The sequence below is a fragment of the Tigriopus californicus genome, chromosome 5 (genome assembly GCF_007210705.1).
Source record: "Tigriopus californicus strain San Diego chromosome 5, Tcal_SD_v2.1, whole genome shotgun sequence".
Taxonomy (NCBI): domain Eukaryota; kingdom Metazoa; phylum Arthropoda; class Copepoda; order Harpacticoida; family Harpacticidae; genus Tigriopus; species Tigriopus californicus.
In genome coordinates this window covers 6,271,332-6,292,708 of record NC_081444.1, presented here as the reverse complement: position 1 = coordinate 6,292,708, position 21,377 = coordinate 6,271,332, and the positions used below count along the sequence as shown (strand labels likewise).

The 21,377-nt window shown below is 39.9% G+C and overlaps 2 protein-coding genes across 2 annotated transcripts; one reads left to right on the top strand and one right to left on the bottom strand.

Moving 5' to 3' along the window:
- On the bottom strand, positions 1-21,361 carry LOC131881001 (alpha-(1,3)-fucosyltransferase C-like). Its single transcript, XM_059227745.1, has 4 exons — positions 20,433-21,361; positions 2,015-2,762; positions 752-1,933; positions 1-693 (listed from the first exon to the last, which is right to left on the bottom strand). Exons 1-3 carry the CDS (start codon positions 20,992-20,994, stop codon positions 1,921-1,923), a joined length of 1,323 nt encoding a protein of 440 aa, XP_059083728.1. The 5' UTR covers positions 20,995-21,361; the 3' UTR covers positions 1-693; positions 752-1,920.
- LOC131881002 (uncharacterized) lies at positions 5,244-8,098 on the top strand. Its single transcript, XM_059227746.1, has 4 exons — positions 5,244-5,791; positions 6,060-6,428; positions 6,970-7,134; positions 7,520-8,098. Exons 2-4 carry the CDS (start codon positions 6,366-6,368, stop codon positions 7,838-7,840), a joined length of 549 nt encoding a protein of 182 aa, XP_059083729.1. The 5' UTR covers positions 5,244-5,791; positions 6,060-6,365; the 3' UTR covers positions 7,841-8,098.
- Positions 21,362-21,377: the final 16 nt, after the last annotated feature.

The window sequence follows — 21,377 nt, the reverse complement described above, 5'->3', positions numbered from 1 at the left end:
TCGTGGCTGAACCCATAGTGCTCTATTTTTGCAAGTAAAATTTCGTGGTCTACAGTGTCAAACGCTTTCTTCAGATCAATGAAAATCGCCAAAGAAAACTTAAAGCTATTGCTGTTTTCAAAGATTAGTCTCAAAAAATGGTGTAAGGCAAGCAAGGTTGAGTGATTGGGTCGGAAGCCAAATTGGTTTGTGGTCATGTGAACTTTGTTAAAAGGCGTGAAAATCTGCTGGTACACCACTTTCTCCAGAATTTTAGAGATCGTTGAAAGAATACAAATCGGTCTGTAGTTTGACATGTCTTGGCAATCCCCAGCTTTATGTAGTGGAATGACGTCGTGAAGATGCAACAGATGGGTTTGACTAGAGTCTAGGTTTGACAATCAACGTACATTTGAACATTGACCTTTGCCCCAGAAATTTGACCAGGAATAAAGGATAACCCAATGTGAGACCGCAACTGAGACCCAAACTGAACATTTGGTGGTGGAGCATTTGGTTGTGGAGCAGTTGGTTGGGAAGCAATTGGCGGTAGAGCATTTGGTGGTAGAGTATTTGACGATAGAACAGTTGGTAGTGAAGCACACATTTCATCTTGCATAGGACGAGAGAGTTTAGGTGGACACTGACATTCATTTGATATTGAAAGCAAGGTCTCTGAGGACTTCTGGTTCATCCCAATTCTAGGTACAATTGCTGAAAATGAAAAATTTCAATCAGTGCAAATAAGTGAATATTATCTAAAAATATTTACCTTTATGACCTGAAATCTCCACAATTATGAAATGAGCTACCCTCTTCCTTGAGGGCTTGGAATCGTCCAAGTACTTTTGCGCCATCTTTGGATTGCGCCATCCAAAATGGCAAGACATCTGACATCCACTGACATCTAAAACATGTCCGGCATAAGTTTCTGGAGATTTGGGCTAAAACCATCTACTTACGACCTTGCCAAAATCTGCCAATGTGTTCTTGCCAATTGGTATTCAAATAAAATTATTGAAATCTTAAAGTCCATTAAGAAAACGGCTTTAATTATTCTCATTGGTAAGCGTACAATTACCGCATAGTTGCTGTTGATTAGATGTTTATTGCTTGTTTGTGGAGGTATATGTATGCAGGGAGATCTGAACTATGGCGAGTGAAATGGTGGGAGCACAAGTAACCAGTGAATGTAAATGATGATGGATGACTAGAAATGAGCAGTAAGTATTCATTCGATATCTTTTACTATGCCCCCAAAACATGGCTTTCCTCCATCAGAACGAAAGGTGATGAAAAATCTGGAAATTCCAAATCACATTGGGTAGTTTGCCGCATTAAATGAATGAAAATAGCTTGTTAATTCTTATCCACCAGATGCTACATTTTTTCTTTCCAGTTCCGTATTTTTGCTTCATGTAGAACCATAATTATTTTCCGGTTCGAAAACCATCACTACTCATGATAAGTTTTCACCTGGTTCATGTCCAAATTTCTCAGCGCTTCCATCGGAAAACCGTCGAAAACAGCCACAAAGGGCCACAACAGTGATCGGTTTTTCTGCCCAGTCAGAATGTATCTGGATCATTTGCATTTTGAAAAAACCTAACGATGACCTTTTCCTCGAATGTTGCCGCCATCTTGATTTCTAGTTTCTTTTTGAGTTCACTAGTGCAAGAGCACGATCATCAGATGACCTTAACTTTATCATCAAAATTGATTTCAAATGTCATAGGATCCCAAATTAACCATGGGCCTCTTTGAAATCCGTCATATTCAGTCTCCTCCTGAGTGTCTGTCAACAATTGCTTGGACGTCTATTTTCCAGATGTGTTCATACAAACGGCGCAAATAACTAACAATGCATTCAATAATTAGGTAATTGTGTTTGGCAACCAAAGGATCTGTTGAAGAATCTTTAGCCCATGGCCTCCTCGTCTGTCAACCGTTACTCCTACAAGAAAGAAAGAACAAGTTTAAGAAATAATACATAATAAGAATCAAGGCCCAAGCCAAGTTACATCTAGGTCATTACATGGGCCACGGCGATGCCTTGATGATTCGATTCTGAGACCATTTGGAACAATTGGCGTCATTCACCCACCACTTTTGCATACTTTGATATGTTTTGGGTGGATCCCTGGGATCATTGAGTTTCTGGCAGAGTTGGCAAAAGTTGTTCACTTTATTGCCCTTTTCGATTCGATAGAAGCTCTTCCACCAATGATATTCTGCGTAAAGCGCATCGTTGGCATCAATCTCCTTCAGATAGGACGCCAAATCTTGGGGGCTGAATTTGGTGGCATCAATAATTGAATGCTTGGGCAAAGGCAAACGTTGGTTACTAGCCAGAGTCACGGGAATGACGTTCTTATCCATCACTTTGAACATCTTTTCGGTGACATAATCCAAACTTAGCGAGTTCTCGAAAGCTAGATAGAACTTGTAATCGTTGTCAACGATATTGAGGCAATTGTCAGGCTGCTTTTGTTGGCATTTAAGATGTCCACATCGACCATAAATGTCCACAGATATGTACTTTTTCAGCTCTTCCACGTATCCTTCACGGTTGACAGCTGTGTTACAATTGGAGACAAACCAAGCCGCCAGTTTTGTCTTGTTTTTCGCAAAAAATGTGTGATCACGTCCAAATTGGGCAATATAAGAATCGAGAGCAGCTTTTTGAGGGAGAGGGCGGATTTCCTTGAATGTTCCATACGGTTGAAGAATGTCCGAGTCCAATCGATAGGACATGGTCCAATTGAAAAAGTTGTCGAATTTAGCTGGAAGGGTTCAAAATTGAATAAGTCATATCCTATTACAAGTGATTCGCTTTTAGCTGTGAAGCCGTTAAGCCCCATTGTTTTTTGGCCTTTTACCTTCTTCCACATCTACTTCAAATTCTGGCTTTTTTATTAAAAAACAAAAAATCTTTGTTTAAATGAATTGCATCAAATTGATTCTGTAAGTAGCAGCTGAATGATAATATCAGCACAAATTTGGGGAGGTCACTGGTTTATTTTTCAAAACAGTAGAGGTACCAAAACCCCAAGATGCAAAGCTCAATACTGTGCAAAAAAAAGTGAGGTTTCGAAATTGCTTTTGTAAAAATAGGAAGTTCTAGAGGAGAAAAAATAGGTTCAGAAATAGCTTTTTCAGCTAAAAAGTTATTTTTAGGCATGTTAATAAGTAATGCTGTGACAGTTTATCAAAATACAATCCTAAATTGACCATTTTTTTATGGAAATATGATTTGGAACTCCGATTTAAGGTAAACGTTATTCTCCACCGATTAGTTGGCGGTGCTACTTTTTTAAATCTTAACTTGACCTAATCAAACCTAATCTAACCTTACCTAACCTAACCCAACCTAACTTAACACGATATTAATAACCCTTAAAGTCTCTATCTAAACCTTTTAACATTTTTCCACAAATTTAAAAATGAGCATCGCCAACTAATCGGTGGAGAATAACGTTTATCCCAATTTAATCTCTGAACAAAAAAAAATTGAAGCCTCAAAAGAGCAAGTAACTTTCCAAAATTTGACGATGACGTCATCTTCCTTTGAACTTCATGTGAATCATGTTCAAATTGAGAATGATAGAAAATGGCATCACGATTGATGGCAAGAATTACTCATAACTAACATTTTTACGTTTGGCCTTACCGCTAATGGTTGAACCCTGAGGAAATTCCTTGTCCGTACCTAGGTCAATAATTCCATATCTTGCTCGTTCCCTCAAATTTTGGCGGTTTTTACCTTGAACACTCTGAAGGCATGACCCAGGTGATGCCATTTTTGAGCAAAATGGCAGATACTTAACGCCAATGCCGTCTCCAACTTGGCGTGGCAGCTTTTCCCGTTAACTTCATTTTTCATAGATTCCTCCTTTATTTTTACCGATTTTCTTTTTAACCAATGCTTGGGAATGAGTTCCAAAGAAGTCAAATTGTTTGAGGAAATTACGAAAATTTCTTTTTCCATTTCTGCCCTTGGCTTCAGATCTTTATTTTGAAACACATTTTTAATACCTTTTGTGAATATGGAAAAAAAAGCATAGCTACTTCAAGAACAAGTGGCTTTAGCAATCTAAGACGAAGTGTTTGACATGCATAAGTATTTGAAAAAGTTTATTTGCCACTTGAGTTACCTCAAGTGAATGATAGTGCGAGCTCTAAATGTCTAAAGTTTTTTTCGACACAAATCGATGTTCCTCTAGCGGTGGTGTCCGACAACAGGACTCTGCGATTATATGTTTCGGTAATGGCGCCATCTATTAATATCTTAAGTAAGCTATAACAAGGAGCTCAAATAATGGCTCGAGTTCTGAAGGAGCCGTACGCGTCACTCCTGTCCTTTGGTGCTGCTTCCCCACGATGTCATTCCAAAGCTCATCTCATTCAAAATCCACCATTCTGTCGACCCCCGAGACAATTCCATCGGTCCCTGAGACCACTATGTCGACCTCCGAGACCACTCCATCGGTCCCTGAGACCACTCTGACCACTCTGTGTACCTCCGAGACCACTCCGTTGACCCCCCAGACCCTTCTTCCAGTCGCCAAGGCCACTCCGTCGACCCTGGGGACCACTCTATTGCCCACCCAAGATCATATTTCGCGCACATTGGTGGACCTATCCATCAAATTTCATTGTCATGACTGTAGAAGAACTTTTGCCCAAATTCAAATATTTAACAATATCTTGTGGCCGCATGAAGAGCTTATTTGGAATAAAAGTAAAGGAGATAAATAGAGCATTGTTTAAAGATCTTCAAAGTTAAAAGCCCTGGAAGCTGTCTCCTAACTTGGACCCCCAAATTAATACCCCAAATCATGCAGGTTTCTTGATCAAATTGGGTTCCTCTGGCTGCTTTATTTCAGCTGTCTTGTCAGTGTGAAGGCTACAATGTAAATATTTCTATATTTGCTCTTTTGTGTGTAAAGTTTTGAGATTCTAGTTGCAGTTTTAGGAAAAAACTTGAACTTTTGCCAGAAAGACAAGCAGAAATAATGTGAGGATTAGACAACAACTACCTTATTGCAACAAACCTAGAAGATTGGGACAATACAGTATTTAAAGGAGGTGCAAAAGGTATCTTTTACAATAAATCCTCAAAAGTATCCATGAGCTTTTTCCTCAACCAGGTTTTAGAGTCAATTGCAAGGTTAACAATTTTGAGCCCTCCAAAATCCAAAATATCCAGGCTAATCAAAACCATAAAGTATTTGCTTCTCTTACGGGTTCCTTCAATGTTCTATTCGCAGTCCACATCTCTAGAAGTCCGTGCTGAGGCTCATTGGTTGTCGGATGGCAACTGATTGGTTTAATGAACAAAGTTATAATGAACGCAAACTGTGTTAAGATATCGTTCCAATGAAAGGCGTTGGTTCAGTGATCGCTCTAACTTCAATCTGAATAGCGGTGTTGTAATACTTTCAACGGCTTAATTTTGGTGTATATTCCATTTCTGAGATGACCGCGGAGACGGAACTCCAGTATACCAGTGCCTCGTCGAGACGGAAAATCAGGCAGTGTTTTCGTGGCTTTGCGCGTCTTAAATGACATTGCCCCTGAACCTTGTGCATCAGTTAAAACCTTGCTGAGCGATACCAGCCATGTATTTGTCAATTCGTGGCGGGAAGTAGTCAATCCACACGTCGTTTGGAACGTGTGCCACTGGCATCTCAAAAAAAGCTTGACGAAGAACATCAAGACGCCTGAGATGTTACAAGATATCAAAAAGTTGAGACTCCTTACAAAGAAGCAAGATTTTTTTTTGGATTTGACAAGCATTCATAAAAAATAGGTATGATCAAGTTGAAATTTAATTTGAAAGTGAAAAAGAATGTCAGGGAATAGGACCCTCTAAAGTGGGGTTCTTGTAAATCGGAATATGCAAAATATTTGCCGCCTGATTAATTCAATTATTTATCAACATTTAAACCAGTTTGGTTGGCCTTTGCTCATTGTCCATTGTTCAGACGTTTCCGCATGGCAATCCGACCCAGAAAGCACTATCTACATCTCACCTCTTGAAGCACATTTCGTTTAAACATTGATTCTCTTTGTTTTAGGGAAATTAAGACCATTCTGAAGCCACACTTTTCCATTACCAGATTTTTTTTCGGGCTCCAAGAAATTGCAAGGTTTTTTGAACGCAAGCACTTGTTGGTGAAGGACAATATTCGAGGCATTGGAAACTCGAAGAGTCAGACTACAATAACTGTCATTCAGAGCCATTGAATGATTATGTGGTGGAGAAGTCAGAGCAATCGTTCAAGGTGGCTAAGAGACTAGATGGAGGAGAAATAAAAGACATACGTCTTGGAGAAAAATCGATACCCTTGCAACTCTGCCCGGTGTCTGGTGCGATGTGATAAATGCCCTGGGAAGGCATTATGTGCTCACATATTCACTTGCGAATGCAAAAAGTATGCTTACTGGTAAGTCCAGTCTTTATTGCGACTCTTTTTTTTCAATGAGAAATGAAAATATAAATCTATCGTGCTTTTTTAATCAATTGATTTCTAGTCGATTAGGAGCACCGTCATTGGAAATGATTGCATGCTTCACTTTGAAGATTCCAAAGGTCATATGCACCTCTAAAAGTTCAAGCTAGCCTTGTTATTCTCGGCTTATGTTTAAATTTGCTGATTAACCAATCAAAAAAATCTTTATTGGGAGAATGTGTCATTGGATCCGTTGTTACAATATTCTTGTTAGCATGAATTATGTCTTGTCCCATTCTGGGTTCAAGGCGATGATCCATTAGAAAGGGAGGGAGGGTTGACCTGGGATCGAATCCATGAACCAGAGCTTAACTCGGTTACGCGTTGACCAACTGTGTTACAACCATCTCCCCTTTAAAATTCCTAATCTCCCTTAACCTAAGTTGATTAAAGCATTGCTAACAAAGATTAAGTTCAAAGAAACATTCATTGTATTACCAATCTGGCGCTGAAATAACTTTGATTTCCTTTTCAGCAATATGTGCAAACATTCGCATATCTTGGCCATATCCGAAAACACATGGATTTCATCCACTGGTCAACACGACAATTAGACGATAACACCTACTCTTATGTTTGCCAGCCCACAACAGCGGATGCTCATGGGGCTCTTGATGCCCTCTCTCAAGATGATCCTAAGGTACTGCGAGTCCTCATATCCAACTAAGATATTTGCACCAATACTATGGCGAGAGGACTTTTTTAAATTTGTAATCTGTTTATTTAGGGTGTTTAAAGATGAAAGGCTTAGCTTCAACAGATTGAAAAAGCCAACAAATCCAGGATCATATAATCCGTTAGAAGTCGGCCTTATTCATAGACACGAAATCAATCTAATATCTAACAAAAGGATTTCGGTTTTAAATGTTATGAGGAGCAGGATCGGAGAATTTACTCCTTTGTACAAAAAAGTGGGCTCAGAGGTCTCGAACTATTCCCACTCTTAAGACCTTTCTTTGTCTGACAGATTGTCCATCCTTTGTTAACGCCAAACTTGCAATTTTCATACAAATTTCCAATTTCAGCAATGCCATGTGCCAAAACTGATGCCCAACCCTGTGCCCAACCCTCCGCCCAATCCTCCGCCCAATCCTCCACCAGAATTTGAACCTTATGTGAAGAAATTTGAGATGATCGCCAAATTTATGAGCTCCACACAAATTAGTAATGAGGCTAAGACAACTTTGGTCCAACAGCTTGGAAACCTTCCATTGGATATGATTGAGGTCAAGAGCAACCCCGATATGTTTCCCAAAATCGTTCGAAAACGAAATCATGATCCTCAGAGCCGCAGTTTTTTCCCTGTCACCAAAAAACGAAGCCTGAAGGAGAAACCTAACTTTTGATACTGTCCTTGAAATTTCCCCGAATTCCGTCGTTCTTTATATGTAGTTTAGATATGTACGTATCCATTCGAATTGTAATATAGAATTGAAATTGCTACTTGTTAGAGATGTCATTTTGTTTGGCAGTTTTTCCTCTGAAGCCAAGCACAGAACATGTATTTACAGTCAAGGGCACCCGACAACAGAAGAATGAGACTGGCCTTGAAAGCACATCGTGCGGAAGCAACACCCACGGGTGAGACCTTCACATTCGGCTCTGGTATCCAAACTGTTTTCTGAGCTTCTTGTTATGCTTACTTAAGATATTGATAGATGACGCCACTACCGAAGGATCTCATCGCCGAGTCCTGTTGTCGGACACCCCCGCTAGAGAGACATCGATTTGTGTCGAAAAAAACTTTAGAGCTCTACATGCCACAGCTTTGTCGAAATAATTGGTGTATAAAATAGTAGTTTTATCTGAATGAGTAAGAAATGGCTTCAAAATAAGGTTGATGTTGCACAAGTTTACTGAGGGGAACAAATAATTTTTTTCATGCTTGTTCTCAAAAGAACTCGTTCAGGACACAGGTGCTATTGACTGAGAAAAACCTAAAATATGCTACAAGAATTGTAATAATTTTTTTGGGTTTGGTTTTTCACGGGCTTTTCTATCCGCTACAGGGAATGTAATCCCCATTACTATTAAAGTAAAAGGTTATAATTCGTCTATTTATTACCTTTCAATTTTTATAAACAATGCTTGGTCTACCAACGAGTTTGAGTTGCTAGACTGAGCTAGTCCTTGAATGTAGGGTTGATCTGGCATGCTATCTAAAAGTTTGTCCAAGACTGACAAGAAAGATGCAACCGGATCGACAAGGCCTACGTATTCCCTACGAATATTAGAGGGAAGCAAATTAAACAATGAAGGAGCCCTGGAAAGAAGAGATGTGGACTTTTGGACTTTTTCAACCTTTGGCAAACCTACTGAACTAATTGAAGCCCAGGTGGGCGAGGCATATTCGAGATGCGCCTGGACAATCGACTTGTACAGAGTTAGCATCGTGATACTATCTGTGGACTTAAACGTGTGATATAACGAACCACATGTTTGAAAGGCTTTACTCACCTTCAACTGGATATGCTCATCGAACTTTCCATTATTTTGGAGGACTGCACCTTGATCTTTCATAGACGAGACCTACTCAATATATTTACCTCCATTATCTACGAGTGGAGTGGCAAAGGAGTTGACCCGAAGATCATTAACCGGAATTTTATACCGTTGAGGGCCATATTACTCACAGTAACCCAAGAGTAGATTTGGTCAAGGTCCTTTGCAAGGCTAGTGCAATCTTGGCCATTCCAACCAGAAACTAACTTTTCATCGTCAGCATAAGAAAAGAGACTGGCAGTAATAGTCCCTTACGCAGCACGAAATATGTTTTACGTTCTGCACTTCAGAGGGCGCTTTGTCACTCAGCCTTTACCAAATAAGGGCCGATTGAGCCGATTCCTTTTTGTTGAATTATAATGAGTTTGCGTTGCTTTTGGCTAATTCTATTAATTTCTTATGAATAATTCGTGACCCGGGTCACATAATGTCCGGAAAAGAAATCGCTTTCCAGGTAAGGCAGTAGTAGTTCACTTAGTAATCTAGCGTACCTGTTCCTGTTTTGTTTCGGCTGTCTGACGTTGCAAGTAACCGCCCTTATACTAAGCTTTTGAAGCGGTGCAACGAATATTATAAAAAGGAGGGGTCCTAAGAAACACCTGACTTGACATCATGTGTGTCACTAAGAGATCCCTCAGCCTTAACCAATTGCTTTCTACCACAAATGAAACTTCTTAACCAATTGAGACCCTTGCCTTGGATCCCAATCTCATGGAGACTGTTGACTAAAAGACCATTATCTACCTTGTCAAAGGCCTTGGCAAAGTCGAGATAAACTACATCAACTGATTCATGGCTCTCTAGTCCCTCAATAACTTGTTCTATATGTTCAATCAGTTGGGTAACTGTGCTAAAATGTGTTCGGAACCTATGGTGACCAGGAGGAAGGACTTCATGGAGATCAAGAAATTCAGCAAGTTTGAACTTCATGATCTTCTGAAACACGTTCGCAATATTCGAAATGAGAGAAATTGGCCTATAGTTATTGGGGAGCGACTTGTCTCCCCCTTTAAAGATTGGAACAACGTGAGCTAATTTCAGTGAAGATGGAAATATACCCTGATCCAAGATGCAACGCATCAAGTACGAGAAAACAGGAGCAAGAACCAGTGAGCATCTCATCAGAAACTGAGATGTCACACCATCAGGATCAGGAGAGCTCGAACGCCTCAAGTCCCTGATGGCCGCTAAAGCATCTTGATCTGTGACTACAAGATCATCTAAGTGCTCAAATTCAGAGATTGCCAGACTGGAGCAAACTTCCTCAAAAATTGGAACTAATTTATCAATGGCTGCAGCTATGAACGATTCCTGTTTCAGAATTGAAACCAGATCCAGTTCTTCAAATATTTCTATAATCAACGGCCAATGATCATCTTTAAACTTGAACTTAGCCAGATTGACCTTTTTGGCACGGCTTACTCTAGAGCACGCCGGCTTATTAGTTATGGTCGACCCTTTCTCAAGAACATGATGATCTGACAGATTACTAGGTGTCACATGGACATATTGGATCAGATCAGGGTCATTGGAAAAGACCAAGTCGAGAACGCTATTCTCTCTAGTGGCTACACCTACATGCTGAGAAAAATTGCTCAAGATCGCGAATTCCTCCAACTTTTCGAACGATGGAGATGTCGATTTCGAAATGGGAATATACCCATTGGGACTAGCCTCCCACTCTACAACGCTAGCTGGAAAATTAAAGTCCCCTACAAAGAAAACCTTCGAGCAAACTGCCTGATACAACTCATTTCCAGTGAATTGGAGAGCGGACATAAAAGAGCATACTGAACAAGAAGGGGGCCTAAACATAGTTACAATGGACAGATCAAGCCCTTGGATATGACAAACTAAGACCTCTACTTCTCCATTCGACATTTGTGCATGATTAATTTGCAGACCATTTGTAACAACAAAACCAACTATGGTTTGCTCTTCATCTAAGATCCCTGGTCGAAGCCAGGTTTCTGTAGCGATGAATCTCTCTCAATGGTTAATTCTTCTAAGATCTTAACCTATGTGAATATTTAAAGGAAGGGGAGGGAAGTGGGAGAGAGAGTGGAAAGTACGAGAAGATGGAGGGAAGAAGCTAAATAGGTTAAGGTAGGGGAGTGGGGCGGGATTAGGTTTCGGAATAGGGTCAGCTCTATGTTCTTCAAGGCCAACTTTAGGAGCTTTTGACACCATTTAGGGTGGTCAAACTGACAGCCTTTTCCTTCTTCAGGACAATGCTGACTCAGGTAAACAGGACAGGCTGTTTTCTCTACAACTGTCTTTTCCTTTTCTATTTCAAGAGGAGATACTACTTTAACCTCTACATTGGTCAAATCAGTCCACTTCTCAACTACTGGGTGAGCCTGTTGTTTAAGCAGTACCCTGGTCTGATTGATCCAGACAGCTGAAGTCTCGAAGATAAAGGGATTATTGACTACGGAAGGATTCTTCCCTGCTAAGATCAAGTCGAAACATTGTCTAGCCTAGAGCCACTATAATAAAAGAGTACGTGCATGAGATTTTTGGTCCCAAAACGTCGTTTCCATTGTACTGTGGTTCTTCAGTTCACCCCCAAGGCGGCTTTTCCTGTGTTATGTATTTACTTCATTGTTGTAAAACGTAGCAAGAAAATGAATTGTGTGCATTTTTTTAAAAAATCTATAATCTTTAAGGCCTTTAACATGACAAATTAGTCGGGCCGGAAGGTTGACAATCTCTGATAACGCAACCCTGCTTCCGGCTGTGTTCACAGGGATGCCAAAGTATGCGCCTACAACATTTGTCATAACAAATGCCAAGACTTAGTTTCTAATTCTAGGATGGAGTAAGAAACTCATTTTTTCTCCGAAATATTTTTGTGTGCGTGTTGTTGAGTGAATGGGATGATACTAGTTTCATCGCCTTTTTCAGAGATGAATTGGGCCATGTTTGAAGTTCACTTTGGTAATCCTGAAGGCAAGTCAAAGGTTTCTAAGTTCAATGCACATGAGCCGGAAACGGCGATACTGAAGGGTGACTGTATATAGTTTTGTAAATTGTTTATAATGATGATGGTGAAAGATTATAGGTACAAGTGGAGCCTATTTTGATTACATTTGTGTTATTCTTTTCAGGGTTACTTGTCTACATTTATTCATCAAACAGATGTTTCGAGTATTGATTCAAACGTGTAATCAAACTCGACCTGATTTTACCTAATGTTACCTCCCGGTCTGACGCATAATGCAGGGATGTATGCCTGAAGGCGCGTTGGAATGTAGTAAAGAAGTTTGTGTCCGCCCATTCAGGAATGCCAAGTTCGTATCGGTGCATGTTTTTGAATGCCAACATTCTTGTTATTTGATGTTTTCAACAACACTTTCAATTTTTACTCCACCATCAATTCCATTAAACTTGACATTTTTAAACGAAGGAAATGAATATGAATGAAATTATACTTACGTTTGTCGAATAAAACAACAGTTCACCAACTCTCTCTGTCACATCAACTTGCCCTCCTAGCTAGCTAGCTCAATTTCTAACAGGTTATGGGCCCAGCACCGCCAGCACTGCAATTGTGAAAAGTGTTTGGCGAGTTGTGTCTAGGAGGGTGGGGCAGCAATGCCCATGGAAAAGAGAGTTACTTGGGTGCCGAAAGGGATCGGCGGTTCGTGGTGGGCCTGTTTGGCCCGGTTCGTGGTGGGCTAGTGTGCCTGGTTCGTGGTTAGCTTGTTGTGCCCGGTTCATGCAGGGGCTGTGTTTCCCCTGGAACCCGAATGGAGGGGCTGTGTTTCCCTGGAGCCCGGATGGTGCGGCCATGAGAGCCCTGGAGCCTGGATGGTGGGCCATGAGAGCCCTGGAGCCTGGATGGTGGGCCATGAGAGCCTGGAGCCTGGATGGTGGGCCATGAGAGCCCTGGAGCCTGGATGGTGGGCCATGAGAGCCCTGGAGCCTGGATGGTGGGCCATGAGAGCCCTGGAACCTGGATGGTGGGCCATGTGCCTCTGCATGCTATTGACTGTGATATTCCCTATCATAAAATGAGGGGAAGTGTTGGGATTTGCACTTTATGCTCTTACTCGCATCTAGTCATCACTCTAGTCAATTATAAAAACCATGCGTTTGTCGAATAAAACAACAGTTCTCCAACTCTCTCTGTCATACCAACTTGCCCTCCTAGCTAGCTCAATTTCTAACATTAACTACCTCACATCAAACTAAACATACAATTCTAAGATGGAGCTAGTAAACGAGAAATAAGGGACAGAAAAGCAAGGAATCAAGAAACCTTGGAAACTGAAAAAATGAGAGATTGGAGGATGCGCGGTTGCACCGAAATATTTTGAAGTCGTAGAAGGAAGGTTTGGCTAATTTGTGCCGAAAGAAAGATCGATTTTGCCGCTTGTGAACCCTCTATCCTGTTTAGTAAACGAAATAGGATTGAGAGTAAGTAAGAGCTACTGATGCGAATCGCAACACATTTTGAGGTGGCATGGCAGCTTTTGGGTAAACAAGATCTAAACTGCAATCCGACAAGGGAATCGTTGAGTTTGTTGCAGGTAGACTAGACTCAGACACTCAGGAAGGACAATGGTGGTGGCTAGTCAACGTAGGATGTGAAACATCGGGTTACCTGAGTGGTGAAAATCTACATTGAACGAGTCCAAGCACCAAGTCTTGGCAATCATCTAATGAATGAATGAGGGGGTTGACTTGTGATTTTTACGCACTGCTATGTTTTCATGATCATGGATCTAAAGCACCAAAATCGGACTCGAAAAATCCGTTAGAAGAGAAAAGAGAGATTGACTTAATTCACCTTGCCTGGATTCACGAGGGCTCTCAAAACGCCCTCATAACGCACACACTGTGGTCAAAAATCCCTATCAAATATCCAGAGAAGTACCCAAATATATTTTGCCATTTTCTTTGCTCGGAAAATCATAAGAAACATCTTTGAATTTATTGCTTTATCGATTTTTTTTTCATGCCTAAAAACAATATAAAAGCTTTCTGTTTTCTTTTAAAAACCTAATTTATGAAAATTTAGTTAGCACTTGCTTCGAAATTATGATACAATCTATTCAACTGCTACATTGTTATATGAGAGTTAATGGTCAAATATTAATTGTCTGTAGCTCCAAATTACCATTTATTTCTCAACTTAAATTGCTACAAACGATACTGATTTTGAATATTACCAAAGCAAAAGATTATTTTTTTTTCTTGCAAAATAGCTCAAAATAGTGTATATCTTTACTCAAAACCCTCCCAAAATAAAAAAATTAAAAAAATGAATAAATTATTCATTGAAAGCCCACAGAGTTTAATAATCATTGCAAATCTCACAAAAATCAATTAAACCTCACAGAAGCAGCTTTTAATCAACTTCATCAAAATCTTCAAAAAAAGTCCAAATCTATGAGATTGCGTCTTGGATGTATTGTCTTCAGAATTCAAGCGAATGTATTACTAAGTGTATTTTTGATGGTTATAAAACAAATTTTCAATAATTACCTTTTAGTCTGCTTTAAATAACATGACAAAGCACCTTGATATTCTTTAGATTTTGCAAGAAAAAGATAGATAATCTTTTCGATTTTTGATATTGAAAATTTGTATCAATTCTTTGAGAATTTAATCTAAGCCACAATTTCGAAGTGCTTGCTGAGTGCGTTTCCAATTTCCATTACTTTGTTTTCGGAAAATTTTAGTTTTATATTGTTTTTAGGCATGCAAGTCTTTTTTAAGTGGGCTAGAATTCCATGAAGCAATAAAATCAAAGTTTTTCCTTAGAATTTGCAAGTTAGAAAATGCCAGGATCTGCTTGGGTATTTCCGTCAAAATTTTGAAGAGCAATTTAACCACTGTCCGCTCTAAGCCTCTGCAGTTGATACATTGACCCAAAAACTTGGGTTGGAACGAAGCTCATGAATGCTTTTGAAAACGTACAGTATCAGATACCGTTTAAGCCTTTTTGAATACTGTACAGTCTCAACTTCTCTTATCTCTCCCAAAAACAAGAGCTCTCTCATTCTCTCAATGTTCTTAATAAGACATCTTAGGACTTGTTCGACTTTTTGCAAATGTAGTGAATTAGTTTCAGCCCAAATGGGCCGAGCATGTTCAAGATTTGTCTGAACAGCCGTCTGGTACAGATTTAGCATGGTGACACTTACACTGGACCCCGTTCGATAGATGTGATTTCAGAACATTTCAAAAAAACTCCAACACAAACTATATGCCAGCGAATAATTGTTTCTGTCGAGCCCAATCGAGTACAATTCACACTTAAGAGTGGCATTTGAGCTAAACATGACCCCTCATAGTTGTCTAAAATGTGCTCTACTCATCAAGGTTTTCCTTTTAAGTAGCGTAGGAATGTCAATAAAACCTTCGAGATGTTCTTAGGTGGCAAGAATCCAGTTCAAAATAAGTGATAAATTCGGGATTATTTAGTTTAAAATGGTCAATACATATATTGATAAAGACTCGATATAGGGTGAGGAAGGTCGAGAACGATCTCCATGCCAAACCCCTCAACGTTGTCGAAGAGACCTGAGTCTCAGAGTTACCACGTGCAGGGTGTATCATTGAGTAAACTAATGTTTTTGTATTTATGATCTCTAATGGTGATGGACGATCATGATATCAAAATTGAAACAAGCTTTTTCATTGCATAAAGCTCATTATGCCATCACGCGCAAACAGTCGTAATCAGCCATATCTTTGCACAGGCGAGCTTAAAGGATTAAAATGCAGGGCTTAATTCTTTACTACCTTTTCTTTTGTCTTTTATTATTCCTGGGCATTGAGTAGATACAAATGGCTCGTGAATGATTCCAAAACACTGGCGTTGCAATCATCAGGGAGAAATCATCAAACAAGGGGAGCCGTAATTCCTCAAAACCCTTCCCTAGTTTAATGGAGCAAATGGATAATTCTAGATATTATCCTGCCAGTAGCTCTTTCAATTTTTTTCATGGAACTTCTTAGTCCTAATGCGAAAGGCACATTTCAATATCGATGTATGTAACAATACACTATCATCTGAACGAGGAGCAAAGGATATTGATGAAGTTCTTAAGATTGTGTGTGCCTTACCATTATGTTTATATTAAGCATTGTTTTTAATTTTGAATGTGGTTCTATTTCATGTCATGGATCTCTTTAAAGTTTAAAATGATGAACATGCTTGTGCTTGTCTCACATAAAATGGAAAAAGTGTGACACCTTTACAATTGTTGACTTCAATTAGCTATCAGAATTGGTGAGAAAAACGCTTACATGACCTCTAAAGAGTATTGAAGCGAGTGAAGACAATGGTGAGTTGATAAGTCTTTATTCTCCCAAATTTCTGAAACTAATCTCTTTATTTGAATGGTTATAGTAAATAGGAAATCTTTGTCAAGAATGCAGAACGTTGAGCCAACGCGTCCAACACACCCCACACCACCAAAAACCGATTTCAGAAGTGTTCCTCGGCCGGCAGTTTGGGCGGAAAAACTCTTAGCATTTAAGGAATCGCCATTGAACCCTAAAGGACATTGATGAGAGTTGGAAAAGTCGGGCATTCGAACTTTCTCTTTTTTTTTAAGTGACTACTGCACATAAACAACTACATATGGAATTCGCGTGATCGCCCATTCTTCCTTTCTGTAAGTGTAATTACAATTTCGATAAGACAATGCACCCGTTCATTTAGACTAACCGCCAACTCAACAAATTGAATCGGAAATTTGAAGCACACTGTCACGAAAACTTTGGTATGAATTATGTGGGGAGTTACGCGTTCAATATGTGTTCTGATGGCCAACAGCCATGCGGGACTCAGATGCTCCATTCGTTCTGGTGAGGACGTATCCCCCTGCCCATTCACTTCCATTGGCCTTCCGCAGGGGAATCCACTATCGCCGATTCTATTGAATCTGTATATATCCGACCTGCCCCACGCCTTCACACAGCAAGGCCCCACCATCAAGCATTTTATGGTATGATATCTTCAATATGCAGACGACCTGGTTCTCTTGGCTGATTCAGTCGCGGAATTGCAAAATGTCATCAAGACACTCCACGGTTATGCCACGAGTACGGCCTTCAAGCCAATACCATCAAGACGAAGGCCATGGTTTTCCATAGATGTTGTCTGCCTCCTACCTCCTTCCATATCGACAACAGTTCGATTGAAATCGTCCAGCATTTTAACTATGTCGGTTTCTCCTTCTCCAGTCATAGAATACTTAATGATCATTAAGTACTCTATGCTCCAGCCAACTCTCCTTCACCAATAACCTCAAATCCAAAATAAACAAGGCGCTAGGTCCAGGATCCACCCTCAAATCCGCCGATGCCACCTTCACCAAGTTCCTCAAGGAATATCTATGCGTGCCCCAGTATGCCAATAAGGCTTGGACGTATTTTGTATGCCAAACCAAGCCCCTCACCATTGGCCTGGCAAGGTTAGTGTCCAACAGTGTTGGGAACCTAACCTTTCCGAAGGTCAGGTCCGGACATAAGTTGTCCTTCCCGGTCAAGGACTTATCAACATCTTAATGTCCTTGGCCCGACATTTCTTCATCACGCACCTTTGTCCGGCTCTGAGCCAAATGCCACCAACGTCGGGAGCTGACAAAGGATAAGCTCAATCTGACCCACCTACTCTACTGCAATAACCAAAAGTTTCTTTCATCTTTACCTCTACCCTCCTATTTATGTACTGTCTGTCATTCCCCTCTTCACTTTTTTCCTGTACATTGAACCAACTCTAGTCAACTATTTGATCCTATTGACCATTCACTCTTTTATTCTTGTTTTAAGCTGTATACACGACATTCATATTTACACTTTTATGAAACATTTTTACAAACTGACATGGCCAAGTGTCGCAATAAAGTACTACTTAAATTGCCCGACCCAACGCTGTTCAAGACAAGTGAAGAAACCGGAAGTAGGCGAGCACGTAGTTATAAGCCTTGCTTTTCTTTTGTCCCAACGGTACCTTTTTGGTGTGCCATCTCGAAAGTCAATATTTCGCAAGCCCTCTATGCCCTCTGCCTTCGCCAAATATACCTTGGACTTGTTTCAAAAAGCGTTAAGCATACATTATGGGCCTCTTCCGCCCAACACACCGTCATTAGTTGTATCTCACATCGTCATGAACCATGAACGAGAAATGCACTACTAGATTTCATTCCTACTTTCAGTGTTCGAAGTACTCGCATAAGGTTCAATCCTGCGGACATGCCTTTTGTTTTGTGAAAATCGGTCTTCATGGGTATGATCTTGACTTTCAACAATGCATAACAAACTAAGTATTGAAGAGAAACTAGTTTTCTATGGACCAATGTTGGCTTTTACTTGCTTTGAGTCAAAACTATACCTTGAGAGCTGCTTATCATGAAAGAAAGGTGCCAATTTAACAACTGTCACTCTCTTCTTGGGAAAAAATAATTACAATCATTACTATTTCAAGTTACACTTTTTGACCTAAACTAGGACTTATGGTATTTATAACAAGAAGTTTATGAAATTGACGGAATCTATTATTCTAAAAATCTTGAAAGAACTTATCAAACTTTGAAAAAAGCAAAAGTATGCCACAAAACTAAATTTTGTGGATTATATGTTTAACGTCTTGATGCGTACTTGAAGAACTTTTGCATATTTCAAGTCCATATTTTTGGAAAAAGGTTTTATATTTCCTGCTTGTCTAGTCGTTGCCAAGAATGTTTGAAGAGAAACTTACACAAGTTCTTTTCCTTTTCTTTGAACGTGAGAGCATGAAAGGCGAACTATTCCTCGTACCTATACCTTATTTATTTTAGGGATTACGTAAGCATAGACCAAGGAACTGTAGTTAGATTGAAGTACAAAAAGCAGCAGAGTCCTTGTTTATCAGTGTATTGATACCTTAACATCCCTATATTTGGGTAAATCATTAAAAACAACCAAGAAAGAAACCACTTTAAATACTTAAAAGCCTTTAAGGTCTATTACATAGACATACTATAATCTAAGGGGCAGATGGGGCGTTCTCTGTCATCTAAAGCTCATGGTCGAAACAAAGCCCAGTTTCTAAAGTGAAGGAGTGAACCTTAAATCGAGAAAAGATAGAGCTTATGTGTTATACTACGATCTTTTGCATCCTTCATTATAGTTGTAAGAATATACCCATCCAAGCGTGGTTCTTTTTAGCAGAAACTTGAACCAACGAATAAATCTTAGATCGAGAAGAGAAAGAGCTTATGTGGTATAGTACGATCTTTTCCCGATCTAAGATTCATTCGTTGGTTCAAGTTTATGCTAAAGAGAACCACGCTTGGATGGGTATATTCTTACAACTATAATGAAGGATGCAGTTGGCCAAGGATCTCCTTGAACTGGCTCAATAACTATATTACTCCGTTGATGTTTAATTCAAAATAGAAACATTAACAAATTTGCGAAGACGTCTTATCCGCAAAATACGCACCATAGATTCATTTTGACAAAGGAAAAAGCAATACCCATGAAGCGGTTTCTATCACCGTAAAATCGTTAATCTTAACATGCTTGACATGCATGAATAGGGCTTGCCAAGTGAACGCGCTCATGAACAACTGACGTTATGCCATGGAGCAAAATCAAAGACAACATGCCCAGCCAAAACGCTCTGTGCATTTTGGCATTTATTCCATTTTACATTCTATTAAAATGAAAGTGCATTCACGGAATTACACCAAACATGTTCATTTTGTTGGTTTTTTTAACACAGCTAACTCAATATCACTCGATTATTAAAAATTCAATGGGCGGATAGTGCGAGTGACTATGATGTTTGTTTTCGTTATCCCTTCCCAAAATGCCCAAAATCAGGGTGCCGGACCACATTTTTCGTTGAATTTCCTTCATTTGACATACTCTATAGTCATCCACATGAGGAATAAATATAAACACCAATAACTGTAATCTGCAGTGAACGAGAATGGGCACCCTGAGAAAACAGGCGGTCATTTCTAAGCTGAGAATCAGACTTGAAAGCACGTGGTATTATGGACCTTGGATGCAGGTATGCGCGAGTTTTGGCAAGTGGCTCTACTTCAAAAAGTAAACAATCAGTAGAAATAAGTAGTTGCCAAATATATTTTTAATTTTTGCATTGCATACATATTTGGAACTTTTATGTCTGTGCTGAAGACCACATTTGTGCCATTGTCCCGTTGTCCCATTGATCCATTGTCGATTTATGTATAACATTCCTTTCTCGATCATTCCAATAATCAAGAGACCCTTTGCGCAACCTTGAAAAGCTATTGAAAAGTCGAACATGAGGTCTCATCAGATCTAGTCCACAAATCTAATTTGTCTTAAAGGTATTGTGTCTTTTGATTTCAGTTATCAGGTTCGCAGGAAACTTATTTTTTCATTGATGTTTTCATTGAATTTGCCCCTGAATTGAGAAATAAAAACATTCCTACTCACGAAGAGCATGACTTGGATAACAGCCCGACTCAATGATCCACATGATGTATCGCTGATGAGGTGATCGAATCTTGGGCATGTTGGCCATAGCAAACGAATTCGCCCGTGGATGAAAGACAAGGGCATCAAATTGGTCCAAAGGCATCAAAGAGCGATTGCTGGTCACGTAACATGGAGCATCTGGACATCCCAACACTCTGAAAGCTTCTCGTCCAGTAGCACCAATGAAGTAATCCCAACCACCATAGCAATCCGTGTAGAAGAGGATCTTTTTTAATTGATCGAATGGCACTTCATTTCCAGTCATAACATTGATGGACACTGAGGGTTGAGAAGTGTTGGAATTGGCCAGCTGCTTCGGATTTCTCGACACCACGTCTTGACACATATCTTGGATCATGGATTTGATATCCAACAATTGAGAGTTGCTCAAAGTGGGAAAGTTCCTTTTCTTTATTACCGAAAAATAGGTCCAACTGAAGAGCACTAAAGTCAAGATGATCAAGAATAAGCGCTTTTTGTGTGCCACCCCTGTGATGAGCAAATTGATGCGAGTATTCATCGTTTTTAGTGCTTGATTTAAGCACTGGCTTCTTGGATCAACGAAGCCGAATCAACTCCAATTCGAATAAGATTGCACTCGTTTTCATTTTAGGTGAAGAGCAAGTGAGTAAAAACAAGTATGGGAAGGGAAAGGCAAGAGTTCGTTCGTCACTACTGTAAGTACGCGTAATTTCGTATTATTCGGCTGAGCGAAGAAAATAATCAATGCCGAGAGCCGTGCTTTCTGAACAAACACGTATGGATTTAGTGGACGAAGCCAATGGGCATAGAGCCGAGCAAGTTCGCTTTGAAACTACTAAGAGCTCGCGTTTTGGGCTCGCTTTTTAGCCATTGATTATCCGATTGACTGAAGCAAAATCACCAATAATTCCAAGGGGGCCG

Bases quoted from the DNA above. Each gene is read 5' to 3' on its own strand.
- LOC131881001 (XM_059227745.1), bottom strand. From the start codon at position 20,994: ATGAATACTCGCATCAATTTGCTCATCACAGGGGTGGCACACAAAAAG. The intron at 2,763-20,432 runs GTGAGTAGGAAT...GAACCCTTCCAG, and splicing joins TTATCCAAGTCATGCTCTTC to CTAAATTCGACAACTTTTTC.
- LOC131881002 (XM_059227746.1), top strand. From the start codon at position 6,366: ATGCCCTGGGAAGGCATTATGTGCTCACATATTCACTTGCGAATGCAA. The intron at 6,429-6,969 runs GTAAGTCCAGTC...TTTCCTTTTCAG, and splicing joins TGCAAAAAGTATGCTTACTG to CAATATGTGCAAACATTCGC. The intron at 7,135-7,519 runs GTACTGCGAGTC...TTCCAATTTCAG, and splicing joins TCTCTCAAGATGATCCTAAG to CAATGCCATGTGCCAAAACT.